The 17,685-nt window shown below is 35.4% G+C and overlaps 1 protein-coding gene across 3 annotated transcripts in view; it reads right to left on the bottom strand.

The window, feature by feature from the left end:
• Positions 1-640: 640 nt before the first annotated feature.
• The window catches only part of TMOD3 (tropomodulin 3), a 79,844-nt gene continuing 62,799 nt past the window's right edge, over positions 641-17,685 (bottom strand). For all 3 annotated transcript variants that reach the window (XM_020980890.2, XM_020980898.2, XM_020980908.2), the window contains 4 exons: positions 16,844-16,951; positions 13,931-14,074; positions 11,000-11,144; positions 641-6,633 (listed from right to left, as the gene is read on the bottom strand). In XM_020980890.2, the coding sequence (XP_020836549.1) occupies positions 6,599-6,633; positions 11,000-11,144; positions 13,931-14,074; positions 16,844-16,951 (432 nt within the window). In that variant the 3' untranslated portion in view covers positions 641-6,598. The remainder of the gene's footprint in view (positions 6,634-10,999; positions 11,145-13,930; positions 14,075-16,843; positions 16,952-17,685) is intronic.

Raw genomic sequence — 17,685 nt, forward strand, 5'->3', positions numbered from 1 at the left:
CTCTACCCTGTTCCATATAAAGAGGGGTTGGGAAACAAAGGAAACTATATGATAACAAAGAGGGAGAGAAATACACAATGATCACAACTGAATCAGATAAATTCACCCATAAAATGGATTAGAAAGCAGAATCCAAAAACATGTTGCTAACAAGACACACCCTTGAAAATATAGATTGGCACAATTAAAATAAAGCACTAGAACAAAATCTATGCTTCAGCTGAAGTAAAGTCTAAGAACTCTGATCAATTGAGGGATCAACTACAATTCCAGAAGTCCATCTCCTGACCAGGGTGATTGATGGACCAAGGGTGGAGCATGAAATATATATTTTTAGACATGACAAACATGAGAATTTGTCTTGCTTGACTATGCATATGTATTACGAGAGTTTTGTTTTTCTTTTTTTTCAGTGGTGAGGGGGAGGAGAGAAAATCAATGTTTAACTGAAAAAAAAAGGTAAATAAAAGTTAACATTAAATCAAGCCTTGTTTCTTCCCATATGCCAATCAAATCTAGCTCTTTTGATGGTCAAACAGCTTGTTAAAGTGGAGTGGGATGAAATAACTCAGGGTCATACCAATTCTTAATATGCAAAGAGAATATGAGATTGCTTTTTAAAGAAGCCAGAACCCAAAGAAACATTTTATAAACTTTATTGAATTACTTTAAAAAACAAATAATACAATTGTTCCAAATACCCTGCAGTACTTGTGTTTCCTCAAATTTAACTGATCTGAGATTCATGATTTATAACACTCAAGTTTCAGTGTAATGAAGCCCTTTCACATTCTTCTTTCCAGAAGTAAAATAATTTTTATTGTGGATTTGAGACTCTTTGTTTTGTAGACATTTCATTTAATGTGACACAAACCCAAGTGTTTAAGAAAATAGTAAAAAAATAAAAATCAAGATATAATTATGTCCTCCCTAAAAGTCTACTGCAGACTGCAAAAGCATAAACAGGGCATTTTTTTAAACAAAATATTATCAGTGATAAGTCCAGGTGTACTTTATATCCCAAGTTCTAAGTCTTAAATCTCAGAACAAAGTCAAGGAATTAGAATTATTTTTCTTATTAGAAACTGAAGGGGGTTATAAAGCTCATAAAAGTGGCTGGCCATACCTACAAAAACAGCAGCTATGATGTAAATTTTTATACACTGTCCTGTTGGTATGTCCTAATAGGGGTTGACAGTTTTCTAAGAGAAGGAAATTCTGGGCCAATTAGGAAGCATTGCATGGAAGACCTGAATTAATCAGACTGACGTATAGAAAATTTAAGATTTTAATCAATGACTTGGTTAAAGTTATAGAGTATATATGTATAAAGATTCACAAAGATCTTGTCAGGCTAGAACAATAGGTGAGATTAATTAAGATTGATGGAGAAAAATGTTATGACATACCTGGGTTAAAAAAATTTGCTTTAAATATAAGATGAAGGAATTATGACTAGATGCTAATTCTTTGAAAAAGACTTTGAGGTCCATGGTCTTGATATAAGTCAACCATGTGACTACAGCAGCCAAAAAATCCAAAGCAATTTTAGGCTGTATTAACTGAAGTACAGTGTTAAGCAGTGGGGTGGTGGGCAGTGGTTTACTTCACTTTATAGTGGTGAGATCCCATATAGAACACTAAGGATACTGACCAGCTAGATAGAGCAAGGTTATCAGGAAGATGAGGGGACCAGAAACCACGTTATGCATGCTTAGACTGGAGAAAAGGCTCAGATTTAGAGCTGCAAAGGACCTTGGAGATCATCTAGTCCAACTCACTCATTTTACAGATGAGAAAACTGAGGTCAAGGAAGGCTGTTACATAACTTGTCCAAGATTACAAGGGCAGTAGCAGATCCATAATTTGAATCCAGGTCCTTTGACTCTAAATCCAGTACTCTTTTCCACTATACCAGAGAAGACAAGACTGATGTCCCTTGAGAACTGTTATGATAGAAAAGATGTTAGATTTCCTTTGATTAGTCCCAGAGGGCAGAACTAGGCATAATGAGCATAAGTGGTAGAAATGCAGATTTGATATAAGGTAAAATGTCATAACAATTAGAGCTCTCCAAAAAGTATAGCATGTTGCCTCAGGAGATAGTTCCCCAATGACTGGAAGTCTTCAAGCAGAAAGGAGATTATCCCTTGTTAGGAGAGTCATAAAGGAGTTTCTGCTAAGGTGTGTACTGAAGTTTCCTCCCCACTTTGGGACTTTATGGTTTTATAAAATCCTATTAGGATTAAAAATGGGAGATCATGTGAATTACAAAATGGTTTTTAAAGAAATGAGATTTTTTTTTTTGCCATTTTCAAACATTCAGTAACTAGGCTAATAATATAGGATGATCAAATGTTGGAAGAAGTGCAATATTAGGGAATATAGTAAAAGTAATTTGTCATTATTCTTGAATATTATTAGTGTCGTAAGGTTAACTCTCCTTTCCATCCTCTTTAGATTGTCTATCAAAACTTTCCTTTACTGAGTACTAAGCTATGTCACCTGAATTACTACAAATCCCCATCAAGTGAAATCCAAATGAATAAGATTTTACAGAAACTTTTATTATAAATCCTCAAGTTTTCTAATTTTCATAGAATTAGAACGGTTTTTTAATATTTATCTTAACAGATGCAGAAAATCATTCCTAGCATAGGAATGTTTGTTTTTTTGGCTAGGCAATGGGGTTAAATGACTTGCCAAGGTCACACAGCTAGTCAAGTGGCTGGGCTGAGACTGGATTTGAACTTCAGTCCTCCTGACTCCAGGGCCCACACTCTATCCACTGCATCATCTAGCTGGTCCCATACAGAAAGTTTTGGGTTCAAACATGAAATCTCCAGCATACAAAATCTGAGGCAATGTGATTATTCACAGTACAAAGAGGGTTTAAAATATATATATATATATATATATATATATGTAGAAGAATTCATATGAGGTTCCTTTAACTTTCTCATTAGGAGTCTCTTAATGATAGAGCTCTGATTATTTTGACAAATCAGAAGGAACAAATTGAGTAAGCTTGACAGGTACTGGACGAGACAAAGGGAGAATTTTTAAACTTTAGCACTCAAAATAAACTCTGGAGAAGTAACAAGAGTTGATTCTGACATTTCACTGTTCTCTCTTTCTGTGGCTAGCCCTGTGTTAGGAGTTAACTGATGGAATACTTAAAAAAGAGGCACTAGAAAGCATCAGAAAACACACCTTTCTAAGTTTCAGGGCAAGGTCCTGGTAGTACTGAAATCTACAAGAATAGGGGTGGCTATAAACCCAAAAGGAAAAGATACCACTTGTAACAGTTTTGAAGACAGCTATTTTTACCTTAAAAGGTAAGGTAGACCTCAAAACAGCCAAAGCTCAAAATGAAAGGTTCTCTGGAGTGTTTTGGGGTTGTTTCACCCTGCAGTTTTTACAATAAAACAGCAGGAGTAAAATTTATATAAGATTATGGCATTATTATCACAGTATCTTTTTTCCTGTTTAAGTGTCCTTTTTCAAATGTGTAGAGTCCCCCCTCCCCACCATGTGTAGGAACACATGACCAAAATTCAAGTAGTAAGCCAATGGGAAAATATAATTTGATTTATAAAAATATACATTTACATGCAACTTTTCCAGAAATGCACCTATTACATAATACAAAGTATACTTTTTCAGTCTGAATTATATTATAAGAATATGCAAATTTTTTGATGACAGAAAGATGACTTTTGTCAAAAATTCTTGTTTTTTGGTCTTTTAAATGACAGGCACTCAATAAACATGAAGTTTTACTTAGTTAACTTTATACAATAACTAAGTCAAACTTGGGACACATCTATATAGCACCAAAACCCATTTAAAAACTCATATTGGCCATTACTGGTGGATTTTATAATTCATATAATTAATCACATGCAAACATATTGGAAAAGTTATCTTCGGTTGAAAAAAGTTATCTGTTAATTTTTTTTTAAAGCTTTAATAAAAGCGCTAAAAAACTTTAACCCAAAACCAAAAAAGACGACCACACTGAAGTTTGTGGTTGGACTTTAAACTTACATTGTTAGAAAATAAAATCTTTGGTGTAAGCAATGAAGTATCTGGTCAATTAAGCCAATATAAATTTTAGAGCATGAGGGAATCGCTGAAATGTATTCAAAGTCTGCTAATGGGGTGCTGATTTTTAGAAAGCAAGCATCAGTTTCCTCCCTTAAAACAGTCACTTATTCTTTTATGGAAGATAGTCTACATTCAAACAGATACACCTTTATCTTTGAAGAGAATTCAAGAGAAATAGTTTCTCCACCCCCCCCCCAAATTAAGTATTGAATTACAATATGGCACTGGAATGATACTAACTGGAATGACTCAACACAGTAATACTCTAAATAAACAGAACATGTGAAAAAGACATTTCTGTAAGTATGATACAAAAATCCAGGTAGGATCAATGTATACTATCTACCTATAAAATTTTTAAACCTTAATGAAAGTGGGGGTGTGAAGGGAGAACCTACACATTCAAAAATAACTTTAGTGATTTTTAGTATATACCTACATACATATATATGTGTGTGTGTGTGTATATATATATATGTGTGTGTGTGTGTATGTATACACACATATATATATATATATATGTGTATGTGTGTGTGTATATATATATATATATATATATATATATATATATATATGAGAACATAAGCGAGGAAGGCTTGCTAAAATGGCATTAGGTATAACTCATCAATACCTTTCAGTGCAGAATTCTTCTACTCCTAGCCCAACTTCAATCTTGTTGGAATTGTGCAGTATTTTAAATACATAGTGCAATTCAAAAATTGACTACTGATTCAAAGAGTAGCCTGGTTAATCTAAAAAGTAATTAAAAGGCCTATAATCATAAATAACTAATAGCCAGGCTGACTATTATCCACCATTCTAGACTCTGTAAAACCCTGGACAAAGGTAAACATCACAATCATGATGAGAGAAGCCTTAATCCATAAGTTAAAAGGATTATTCCTGGCTTATTAGATAGTCCAGAGCAAATACAAGGAGCAGATGACATAATGCAACAACAAAGTTTAAAAGACAAAACACTAAAAACTCAATTTCCTCCTCTAGAAATTCCCCCTAAAAATATTATAACCCTCAATTATGCAGTAGAGGTTGACTAGACTCCTTACTTCCTAAACTTCTTTCATTTGTTTATATATTTGGCCACTTCATTGCTTCAAGGGCATCCCAGAGATGAGTGAATCAAAAGCAAATTCTCTTGTGTGGGTCTTGATTCTTGGGTCTCTAATCAATCAGATCATCTAAGTAAGTGGCTTCTTCCCTTCCCTGGGGCACTTTTATAGCAACTGGAAAACTTTTTTTCATGTGTGGAGTTATTTTTGCACAGCATGAATACAAAACAGGAAGAAAAATAAATAGAAAAACTAGACAATTACCAAAAAGAACAGCAATTTTTCTTACTGACTGGTAAAGTTACAGTGTTGAGCAAATACTGTTTGCACAGTTATATATGGCTAGCTTGACATTTCCTACTGCACTGTATTATATCTAAAATAATTTGCAAAAATGCCTATTTCAAATTTACTAACATCTGGCCATTAGATTACATGGAAACATTAATAGGTCCTATTATCTATAATTTGGAGGTATTCAATAATAAGGAATTCCTCTGTTATCCTAAATAACCAAAAATAAGTCAGTAAGTTGCATATGTTTTTATAGAGGCATCTATAAAATGCTTTCCTATATAGATGTTCCTAGAATTCATTCAATGAGGGAAGTGTCTTTACAGAAAGTATGTCTACCACACTCTATCTGGAAGAAAAACTACCATTAACTTGAATTTGCCTGTATTTTTGAATAGTTATGTAACATGAAAAGGCTGACAACCATATTTGAAATACATTTGAATGTGTACTATTCTAGACATTTCAGATCAGAGAGCTTAGTACTCTGGAATGTATCAAAAACATATTTTTTTTTACCTAGAAGATTTTGCTTTTAAAAGGCTATATTTTAAGTAATGTGTTTCTAAATTCTGACATTCTCTCTTGTAAGAGAAAACCAGTTTATTGCAGGCACACATTCTAAAAATGGAGACATTTTAAGATTAATCACATGAAAGCCTAAGTGCCAAGTGTCTAAAAAAAGTCACGGCAACTGTAATAACTGCAAATGTCTGCAGTGTCCCTTTTCAATAAAAAAATTATTCTAAAAATAATTAACTATTCCACTTAACGACTTTCACAACTTTCTCCTTTGGGTTTCAAAGGGAATCAGTTGGGAATCAAGTGGATTCCTCTTTACCCAATGATTCCTTACAAGCAAGTACTTTTAAACTAAACTAAAACTGATTGAGCAGAAAGCAGAAAAAAATGCTCCAAAACATAAAAAAGATCATCTACTACTGATTTTACATTATTTGATGCGGCTAACATCTCACAGGTGAAAAAAGGATCTATACAATATATATATATATATAAAAAGGAATGAAGTTTCCAGTCTTTTCCCTTCTACCTAGGCAAATTTTAAATCTGAAATCAACAGGAAGGCCTTGGTGACCTTTTGAAGTCTTCCAAACTTGGCAAATTTATTGGTGGTCTCCTTCAACTCGTCTCTTGCGAACTGTAAGAATAATTTAAGAATATATCTCAGAAATTAATAGTTTTCATAATGCTAACCTTTAGGAAAATAAACAAGCTACTGTCAAGTATTAGTGTTATGCTACAATTTAGTTTTTAATATTTTCAATTCTAAATTTTCACTAAAATTTAAGTTTTTGCATTACCTACCTTTCTAATTTACATATTGACCCGGGAAGAGTATTCAAACAATGTTACTACAATATTTTATAGACCCTTTGCTTAAACGTCTATATATTCACCAAAGAAACTTTAGAAATCTAAAACTAAAATCAGTCAATATTTCTTAGGTTAATATGTGTAATTTTGTAGAAGAGTCTGTGTTTCCTACCTTGTTTTCACTGTCAAAGATTTGAATCCTTAACATATAACTTGTTAAACATGCAATATACTCCTTAAAGGATTCATAACCATTTTTCAAAACTTGCTTGTTAGTGAATAAGTAACTACCTTAAAACAATCAAGTAAAGATGACACTCAGGCAGGTGAAATTAAGGAGTAGTCACATGCTCTTTTGATTACAAAGTACAATGAATTTACTTAATCTAGGGCAGTAACAGACTAAAGATGCACATTTTATCTTTATAGATACAACTTTTCATTGCTTTCCCTATTTTCCTCCCTCTGTGTCTTTCATATAAAATAGCTAAAATGATTTAAGACCTCTTCCCAGTTTATTGACTTTGAGATTTCAAGGTCGCTTTTGGCTGCCATAATCTTTGTCTTGCCAGCTGGACTTTACAAACCAGCTCAGTTGCTGAAAGCAGAAGGGTCTGACTAACTTGGGCTGGGTTATACCACTAAACTAGCTAAATGATCTTGGTTGAAAAAAATCATAAGCACTTATGAAGTGCCCATCATATACCAGGCACTCTGCTAGACACTAGGGATGGATACAAAGACAGAAATGTAACTAACAGTTTAACTTCTCTGGGACTTTATTCATCTGTAAAATAAGGGTTTGTATTAGATGATCATGAAGGTCCTAGCTATCATTCTATTCTCTTCTCTCCCAAGAGTGTCAAGACTCTCCAGTGTGACAATGCATAAATGACTGAGAACAGGCTGAGGTCTTCAGGAAACCAGAAGCTGTCAGTCAGTCTGTCTGTCTCTCTCGGAAGGGAGGGCTCATTGGTCAAAACTTCTGGCTTAAGGCAAAATTTTATATATTGCTATAACAGACAAAGAAATGGTTGGTAACATTTAGTTTTAAGATTCACTTAATGAGCTGCTTTGTATTTTAAGGATTATCTTTTCATTCTTAAATTAGTAAATTCTTATGTTAAACCAGCCTGTTAGTCCCTTGTCTTTAATCTTTCATTCTTCTCTCCAAATAGAAGCACAGACTATTTACAGATCAGAGTCAAGGGATGATTTATTTTGCTCAAATAATGAAAGCAAGCAGAGTAAATGGCTGTCTTATGCCTTGTTTGCTTTTCTTCAAATGGTTTTTCCAGAAATTAAAGAAAGCTAATATATGTAGCTGATCTCATGATCAGGACAAAGATTCTGTGTTTCCTACTTAATGTCACATGAAGTAACACCTTCTTCTTCCCTAGTATTGGGCTCAGGGCTCAAGGATGAGCTCAGGTGATTCTAATACTTCCAAAGGCATTATGAGACTACCAACAAGGAAAATAAAAATTAGAAGACCTAATAAAGTTCCTTGTATTCAGCAAGCAATCAATAAATACTATTGTAGGATGATGTATATCTCATATTTTGCTTAATGAAAATGGATTAATTTCTGCTCCTGATTCTAATTTCCTAATCTTAATGAATACTAAAAGACAGATTATGTAATAATTGGGCTTTAATGGAAAAATAAAAAAATTTTAGAATGTTCAAAATAAAAAATAACTTCATTAACACATGATCTTAGAAAGTACAGAAATGTCTAAAAAGCAAACTACAGGTTAATTATCTCATTTTAGAGTTCAACTTCTGTACTTTTAAGAAATAAGACTGTGGAACTGGTTCAAGTGCAATGGAAGTACCATTGTAGTCTAACCAACTTTTAAAACATATGGCCAAGATTCATGTAAACAGGCAAAGGTGAGAGACAGAAATAAAATGCAGTAAAGCAAAATATGTGAGAAACCAATGACAAAGACAGCAGATCAAAAAGTGAGTATAAAGACAGACATGAAACTCAGTGGCCATTTGGGTGAACTCCATAACCTTTTTTTCCGCTGAAGCCCTGAAACTTCTTGGCTGGAGACATGGAAAAAAATTACGCAGGAATATTTCTGAATACTTCAGACTAAGAAACTGGGAGGAAAAAAAAAACATATCAAAATCAGGTAACTGAAAAAGACATTCCCCCATTTTCCAGATTTGAAGCTAAAGTAAAAAAGAAATTGGACAATTAAAAATTAAAGTTTCTAAAAGGTTTTGTGTACCAGATCAATTCTAAGCTGTGTAACTTGTGACTATTTTTAACTCTTAGGATTTTGTTTAGATTACAAAGCCCCTTCCCACTTTGTGATCTTAAGGCAAAAATGAGAGTGGGAACTAGAACTAAGAACTGATGGCAAAACTCTGCTGATTCTGAGGAAAAGATAAAAGCAGGCAGAAGAAACTAATTATAATCCTTCTTCCACCTTGTTATGGAGTTGGCCTTCTCCTGCTCCTTTCCTGGCAATCTCCAATCCATCACCAAATTCTACAAGGTTTTCCTTTACTATATTGCTTGGACCTACTCCTTCTTATTTCTTTTGCCAATGATTACCCTGATCTAAGTTCTAATCATCTACTTTAATTCTCTCCCAGCCAGCTCCACCTTTCCTTTGAATTATCTTAATGCATAAGCATCATTTTGATGATAGATATCTTTTCTCTAGTTCAAAATGACTCTCAACTGCCTTGAAAAAAAGATCCTATTCATGCAGCATGGCAAAGGGAGCTGAATTTGGGGTCAAGTGTTCTTGGTTCAAATTCTGGCTCTCATATGTACTACCAGAGTGACCAGAAACAAATCACTTCATCTCCCTAGGCTACGGTTTCCTCACCTCACCAAAGGCTCCTAACATCGCTAACACTAGGATTCTATGATCTCTCTTCAAGGCCTTCCACTGATTGGTTCTTCCAACCTGCTACCATAATTTTTTATTTTTCAGCTCAGATGGTTAACTTGCTGAGATCTCTGTACTATAAATTTGCAGCCAAGAATTTGGGGAAAGTTAAGATGGAGAAGGGGAAGAGAAGAGAGGGAGAAACAACAAGAATGTGTGTGAAAGGGAGGGATTAGGATGAACAGGGGTTACTTTAGGATTAAATTGCAGGGATTTATGTTTATAACTAAGCTCATATTTTGATATTCTCTGCTCACATTATAGAACAAAGAATGGAATGTCAAATACCCACTTGTAGTTGAAAGGTCCAGTGACTGTGTCTAAAGCATAAATAAGGAAATTCCTAGAACTCAGAGATTATGATGTGGGGGGGGGTGTTTGCTTTTTTGTCTGGGGTGAGGAGTGGGGGTGGAGAAAAAAGACCATAACAAGGTGGGTCTAATGTGTTCGGGGAGAAAAGGAGAGTTTTAAACCAGATCCTTAATGCTAATTTTCCCAAAACATGAATTTAATTTCAGTTATTGTAGAATGATGGGAATATCTGAGTATTCTTCATTAGCTTTACTAATTTAATTTGGGCATAAGAGGGCATGTAGAACTTAATACCATAAATTTACACATGGGGTTTCTTAGATTATAGGCATAACATAAATATGTAACTAACCATTAAAATGTAATAGGGGCAACTGTTTTGCATCCTACTTAGGATGATCTAGAAAGCAAAGAGTACCAGGAGGAGGCAAGAGTGTAGCTAGTAAAATAGTACTAAGACAATTACTGGAATGTTTAGTTAATAAACTAAACATGGAAGTTGCTTCAGTCTTTCTCTCTCTCTCTTTTTTTAAAACATTAAGATGGCAAACTCCTCTGCTTGAAGCTTGCAAGACTATTGTCAAGACAGGGTCATTTTTTTTTTAGGCAATTGGGGTTAAGTGACTTGCCCAGGGTCACACAGCTAGTAAGTGTCAAGTGTTTGGTCTGAGGCCGGATTTGAACTCAGGTACTCCTGACTAGGGTCATTTATTTTTGATCCACTTCTGACAGTGTCCTAACTTACAGGAATTAATTTTTATTTTCCTGTTCTAGGTCCCAACAAATTGAGAATGATAATTAAATACAACTTTAAAGAATTTCACTCCCTTTGAGAAAGACTACTCTTCCTTTAAGGAAGATTATTTCTTTTCTAAAATATCCACCATCATCAATGCATTAAAAAACTCCAAGTACAAGCACCATTACTGGACACCATAGCCTTTTTTCTAGAACACGTCTTACCCAAGTCATTATTTTTTGTTATAGCATTGGCTGCCCTGGTTCGTGGTCCCTGTTGTGTAAACTGATATCCAAATTTAAGAATCTTTGTGTTTTCCTCAAGCATCCTGGCCATTTCCAGTTCAACAGCTGTCCCCAACTGCTGCCTCTAGAATGTAATTACAAACAGAATATTATTAACAAACTTGAATAAATTACTTCCCACAGAAAGCCAGGCCTAATACAAATAGTCAGGAGCATATGAACGTGTACTGTTTTCGCTTCAAATTTATGCCAAAATACATAAGAAAAATGAACAAGATTCAAAAGTTTAGTTCTCTAAAAGAAGATGTGAAAAGCTGTAGTTTAAATTCTGAATCTGTGTTGTGTTTTTGAGGTACAGATCTTTCTTTCTCTTTCCTGTGAAGTCATGACTTTTCTAGGTAGTACAAAAGGTGACCACTCTGAATTTGTTATCTCTGAAGAAAGGATGGAGATCAAATTATGAGTTTGCAAAGGCATTTTTTAAGAATAGTAGTAAGCTTTCAAAAATCATATACAGCTAACAACTCATTTATCATTGGAAAAATGTGTTATCCCTACATGGTAAAGTTTTCTTCAAAGTGCTAAAACTTTTTACTTCACCTGTTTTGGATGGAGATCATTTTTAACTATACTTTCTTATTTTATGGTATGCTGGACATAATTTAGCCTTTTCTTGATTATTCAGGGTCTGAACATCAATTATTACACTGTGCTGTAACGGTGATGGGCTACGGAATGGGCTGAACAATTTTTCCACTGAAGAAATAGCCTCAGACAGCCATGCTTTTTAACGTTTTGTCCTTTTTATGTTATTTTTTCTTTCCTTCCTCGTTCTTTAGGAAGTCAGCAGTAACCATGTCTGTCTCTAAGAGGTTCCCTTTCCCCCACCACCTTTATTACTTTTTGTAACATATAAGCTATTAATTTATTTTATTTTTAGACAATTGGGGTTAAGTGATTTGCCCAGGGTCACACAGCTAGTAAATGTCAAGTGTTTGGTCTGAGGCCGGATTTGAACTCAGGTCCTCCTGACTCTAGGGCCAGTGCTCTGTCCACTGCGCCACCTAGCTGCCCCTATATGTTATCGCAACCAGAGTAAACAGTAAATACACAACTGTGGGGTTTTCCTGAATAAAGGGCATATGTTTTAATGAACTAGCACTACGCCATCAACTTTGGCATCTCAGAGGCCTTCTTTGCTTTCTTCTTGCCCCTTGGGTTTTTTTAGTTATCTAAAACTGACAGAGAACAAAATTGTTTTAAGTGCTAGCTGACAGATATTAATACCTGAATTATTAATAGTGATATTCAAACTAGATTGTGGGCTGCATGGCACTGACCATGGTCAGGAAATATAGAAAACCAGAGGCCCTTCTCCCATGTGCTTATTTAGAACAATCTCTCACTGCTCTCTGACCTGGGTGGTCCCACCTCCTAGCCCTAGGATTTCAAACGGTGAGCTGCAATGCCCATATGGGAAGGGAGTGGCTAGAGCCCAATAGTAATACAGGAAAGCAGAATAGGGTTGATACTGGGCCTCTTTTATCTTTTCTTCTAGTTTTTGCCCTAGCCAAAAATTATCCCAATTACTAAGGAAACCAGACGATAGGGACCAGAGAGACAAGGTTCTAATGGACTTGGTAACTAAACTGCAAAAGTTAGCTAAACAAATTACTGAAGCAGCTGCTTATTACTTGAACCCGAGGCTCTAGAGAGGGTCAGTTATACATCACAATCATCACTAGGGCTCCTGGCTTGGTAACACTAGTGAAATCTGACAATCTACATATAAGCTCTTGAGGGACCCTACCTCCAGATTTCCAAATGAATACAAATCCCCTCCATGTGCAATCCAGCTTTACAGTTGAGTGAAAACAGCCATCAATCCCTTCTGAAAAGGGCGCCATATTCTCCAATAAGGATGTGCCTGGACAACTGACAAATATGAAATCTAAACTAAGGTCCTGAGATAATCTTTAAGGGTCATTTCCATTCAGGTCATTCAAAAGTCAATAGGTCAGCTTCTCCAAGGGCCAGTCAAGTTCTGGCATGGTAATTACCGAGTATCTTTTCATAGGTAGTACTGAAGCTGGAAACGATAGTTCATTCCTTTCCATGGCCTCTTTTCCAAACTTTGATCATAAAACACACTTGTTAAATTGAAGTTTTTGGATGACATCCTGCTCACAATTTTTCTAATTAGAAATTCAATTTTTTTTTTGATTATCAGTGCTTGAGTCAAATGCTTACACTCTTTTCTAGGGCCATTCCACAGGCTTTTGGTTCCATGTTATTTCTATAATCAGTGCTTATCTTGGGGGCATGGGGAAGAAAGGAATATATAGAATGTTATCCTGTATTTATTCAGGAGAAATGGAAACTATCAAATCACAAAATTTCATAATGGACTGGCTGGCATGCCCTCATATAGATTCCCATGTTTTCCCCTCTGACTTGAATGAATGAGGGTACTTGAATGTATTAGGAGATAGACAGGTCCAGCCTGAAGGAAAAGCAGTAACAGTCTTACTTTACAGTGGAACACTGCTAAACTGAAAAACCGAGCTGCTACCTGAATAGCATCCTACGGTGACTGGAAAACCCTTGATCATTGCTCATGAAAAAGCAGAAATCTGCCATAAGAAGCAAAAGCAATTCAACTGTTTTTTAAAGTCCTGCATTAGACTATTTAGCTAAGATTAATAATACATGTATGCCCTTGACAACTTCCCACTTACGCAAAGGCTTAATGAAAATTTTAATAAGCATAACTCTCCAGCCCACTACCCACCCAGAGAGCCCTTCCCATGGATCCTACAGACTCTGACCCTTCCTTTTCTTGACCTCCAAAGCACTGCAGGAATTGCTTTGTGCTATAATTATAATGTATTATTACTATATCTAATTAACCTGGTTATCAATCTTGATTTCAGCCAGAGTTTCATTTTCTTTTAAGGCATCAATCAGTGCTTGAATACCAGCTCCTGTAATAAAATTGGACTCCAAATTTAAGCTCTTCAATGTTTTATTCACTTTCAGCATGTCTGCAAATGCCTAAAAATGAAAACAAAAATCAAAATTAAGATTTCATAGACTAGATTTAAGAAGTTCAAGATACTGTTAATACTTTGTTTTTACTTGATAATCCTTTATGTGACATCTTTTTTTTACATGATATTATCTTAGCTCTACTCTACCTGTATAATTTAATCCCCCAATCTCCATTCTGGGAAAATTTGGACATCTAAATCTTTTAATCCCCTTGATCTCCTAGGACAGAGAACACAAAATTTACTCTTCTATCAATATGCACATAATAGTCTCAGAAAGTCAACAGTTATTGGTCATGGAATCTTCACAGGTATTTTAAAATTGTTAATTCCTCAATTTATAAAAAATATTGACATATTTAATGTACCATATCTAACTAAAGCCAGAGGCCTTTATTTTTAGGATTGGGATTGGAACTGTAATTTCATTGGTATAGGGAACTCCCATCTTCTGCAACATTATCATCATCATCATCATCATCATCATCATCATCATCATCATCTAGAACTTTAAAGTTTACAAAACACTTTACAAATAGCATCTTATTTGAGCCTCACATCAACTCTGGGAGGTAGGTGCTACCATTAACTCCAGTTTACATTCACTGACAGCCTTTCAGAAACTTAAAGACCATATCCATCACTGAATCTTTTTTTCTTCAGGCTCTTCTCCATGATCTTGATGGCATGATCTTGAAGTCAACCTTTCATCATCCTGGTCACCCTTCTCTGGCTGCTCAATGTCTTTTCTAAAACATGGTACCCAGAACTTTCACCCTCTCATTCTGCACACTTTCTCTCTCTTAAGGCAGCCTAAGATTACATTAGAGTTTTTCTTTGGCTGCTATATCACCACTACTGACTCATACTGAGCTTATACTCCCCTGAAATCCCAAGATATCTTTCAGATGAACTGTTATCTAACTATGCTCCTCTCCATTTTGTACTTGTGAAGATATTTTTTAAAACCCAAGTGTTTAAGATTTTACATTTATCCCTGTAAGTTTTATTCTACTATATTTGGCCCAACATTCTAGCTTGCTGAAATCCTGACTTTGTCAGCTAGTATATTATCTATTCTTCTCAGCTGTACATCACTTGCAAATTTGATAATCATATCTATGACTTTATCTAAGTCACTGATCAAAATGTTAAAGAGCATTCCCTACCAAGCATCCCTAGGCATTCCTCTAGAGTTCTTCTGCCAAAGTGCCAACCTTCATCAATGATTATTTTGGGGATCCAGTAATTTGAGAGTTTTGACTTCCCATAAATTATGCTACTGCCTAGGCTACATTGCTCCATCTTCTCAAAAAGAAGCATGAAAGGTTGTGTCAAATGTTTTGTTACAATCAAGATAAACTAAATCTATAGCACTTCCTAATCTACCAGTCTATTAATTCTGTTAAAAAAGGAAATAAGGTTAATCTGGCATAACTTTTTATTAATTAAGCTATGTTGGCTCTTTGTGATCATCATTTCCTTCTCTAGATATTCACTATCCCTTGAAAAATGTTCTAGAATTTTGTCAACTGACCCCCATTCTCTTGCTTTCTCTCTCTCTCTCTTTCTTTTTTCTTTTTTGGCAATTTAAGACAGCCCCCTTCTCCAGTCCCCTGGCACCTTGACCATTCTCCAGAAATCATGTCAGTATGTACTTTCAGTACTGTGAGATTCTAAATCTAGTGACCTAAACTTATCAAAATAGCTATGTGCTTTCTTAATCATCCTAATCTCAGGGTTCAACTTCCTATGAGCCATTTTTTTATTCAATTCTTTCCAGTCCAAAGGTCACTGCCCTTAATAAGTATTTGCTGACTGACTGAAATGAGGGGAGGGGAGAGATTGTCCTTGGAAATAACAGAATGAGGGTCAGACGATCTCATGCTCCGATTAGAGAACAGGACTAACATTTTTGTCAGAAGGATCAGAGAGCAAGACCAAGCTGAGGTAGGAGGAAGAAGCAGGGCTCAATCTAAGGATGTGAGGTATAAGACTAAGCACGTATAGTTGAAGAGAAAGCAATGAGCTACAGAGGAAAGAGAAACAGACTGGGAATCAGAAGACCTGGGCTCTGGTCTTGGCTCTGCCACTACCTCAGACAATTCACCAAACCTCTTGGAGCTTTACTGACCTCATCTATAATGTGGAGAAGCTGGATGAGATGAGGCCCTTTGGCATTCTAAGGTTCTATAATTCTAAAATAATAGCTAACATTTAAATAGCTTACTATGTGTCAGGCACTGTACAAAGCACTTTACAAATATCTCATCTGATCCTCACAACTACCCTGGGAGGTAGGTGGTGTTATTATCCTTTATAAATGAGGAAACCGAGGCAGACAGCGGTTAAGTGACTTGCCCAGGTTGTATAGCTAGGAAGTGTCTGAGACCAAAGATAACTCAGGTCTTCCTGACACCATGCCCAGTGTGCTTATCCACTGTGTCACCTAGCTGCCTAAAACGCATGATTATACAATCTGCATTTTGACAGAATACAGAATACAAGTAATAAATAAGCATTATCTGAGCATCTGCTCTGGCTGGCCCTGCACTAAGTGCTGAGGAGTACAAAAGGGAACATTACAATCCAGCTGGGAAGACAAGGCATATACAACAAAGACATAATTAATGATTAAGAAAGAATCTATCAAAGAGCTAAACAATCAGAGAAGAAGACAGTAAATGTGATTAAAAGGCTGCAGTTTCGAATGGCCTCCCCCTTCCACCCCCTCACACCTGGCTTTATATATTACCAACAGAAGCTTACGTACAACAGCAACAGGGTCATTGCTTCGGGTGGCTGCAAGACTGAAGCATGTCACATGGGTGTTGTCTTCCAAAGCTTTTGCAAATTCTTTGAGGGTTGGAATTGGAATATTCTTGAAAAAAGGAATTTGAAAAAAATTGAAATATTTTTATTTTTCAAAAGGAGTCATCTATTATCAATTGAATGCTTATAAGAAGTCCTTGGTAATGAAAAGCCAGCTCCCTGAAAGAATATGCATAGTAATACAACTAGGATTCTACAAAAATAAACAATTGCCTAAGGGTTCTACATACTCTTAAATCTACAAACTCTAGCCTCAGGGTGTGATTTCACTACCTCAGATATTTAGAGAAATGAGTAACTATCCAGGAAATCCTTTTCATCTCACAAATGAGTGATTCTGATTTTGAATATTCTTAATTAAATTGAGCAGCTAGGTGGTCCAGAGGATAAAGAGGTAGGCCTGAAGTCAGGAAGATCTCAGTTCAAATCCAGCCTCAGACACTTAACTATGATCCTGGGCAAATCACTTAACCCTGTCTGCTTCAGTTTCCTCATCTATAAAATGAGCAAGAAAATCCCCCAAAAGGGGTCACGCAGAGTTGCACACAACTGAAAAATGACTAAAGAACAATATAAGGTGAAAATCCAATTTGGTTTGAAGTGTTTCAAATCTGTTAAAATTAGGAATCACTGAATCACTAACTTTCATAGATGGAAAGGACCTCAGAAAACCATCTAGTCCAATTCACTAATATTATAGATGAAGATACCATTTTTGAGCCAGCTGTCTTCAATTTATTTTTATGTTCTGGGGTAATAAGAACATCTTAATATTAGCCTAAA

The sequence above is a fragment of the Phascolarctos cinereus genome, unplaced genomic scaffold (assembly GCF_003287225.1).
Source record: "Phascolarctos cinereus isolate Bilbo 61053 unplaced genomic scaffold, phaCin_HiC Scaffold_3;HRSCAF=262, whole genome shotgun sequence".
Taxonomy (NCBI): Eukaryota; Metazoa; Chordata; class Mammalia; order Diprotodontia; family Phascolarctidae; genus Phascolarctos; species Phascolarctos cinereus.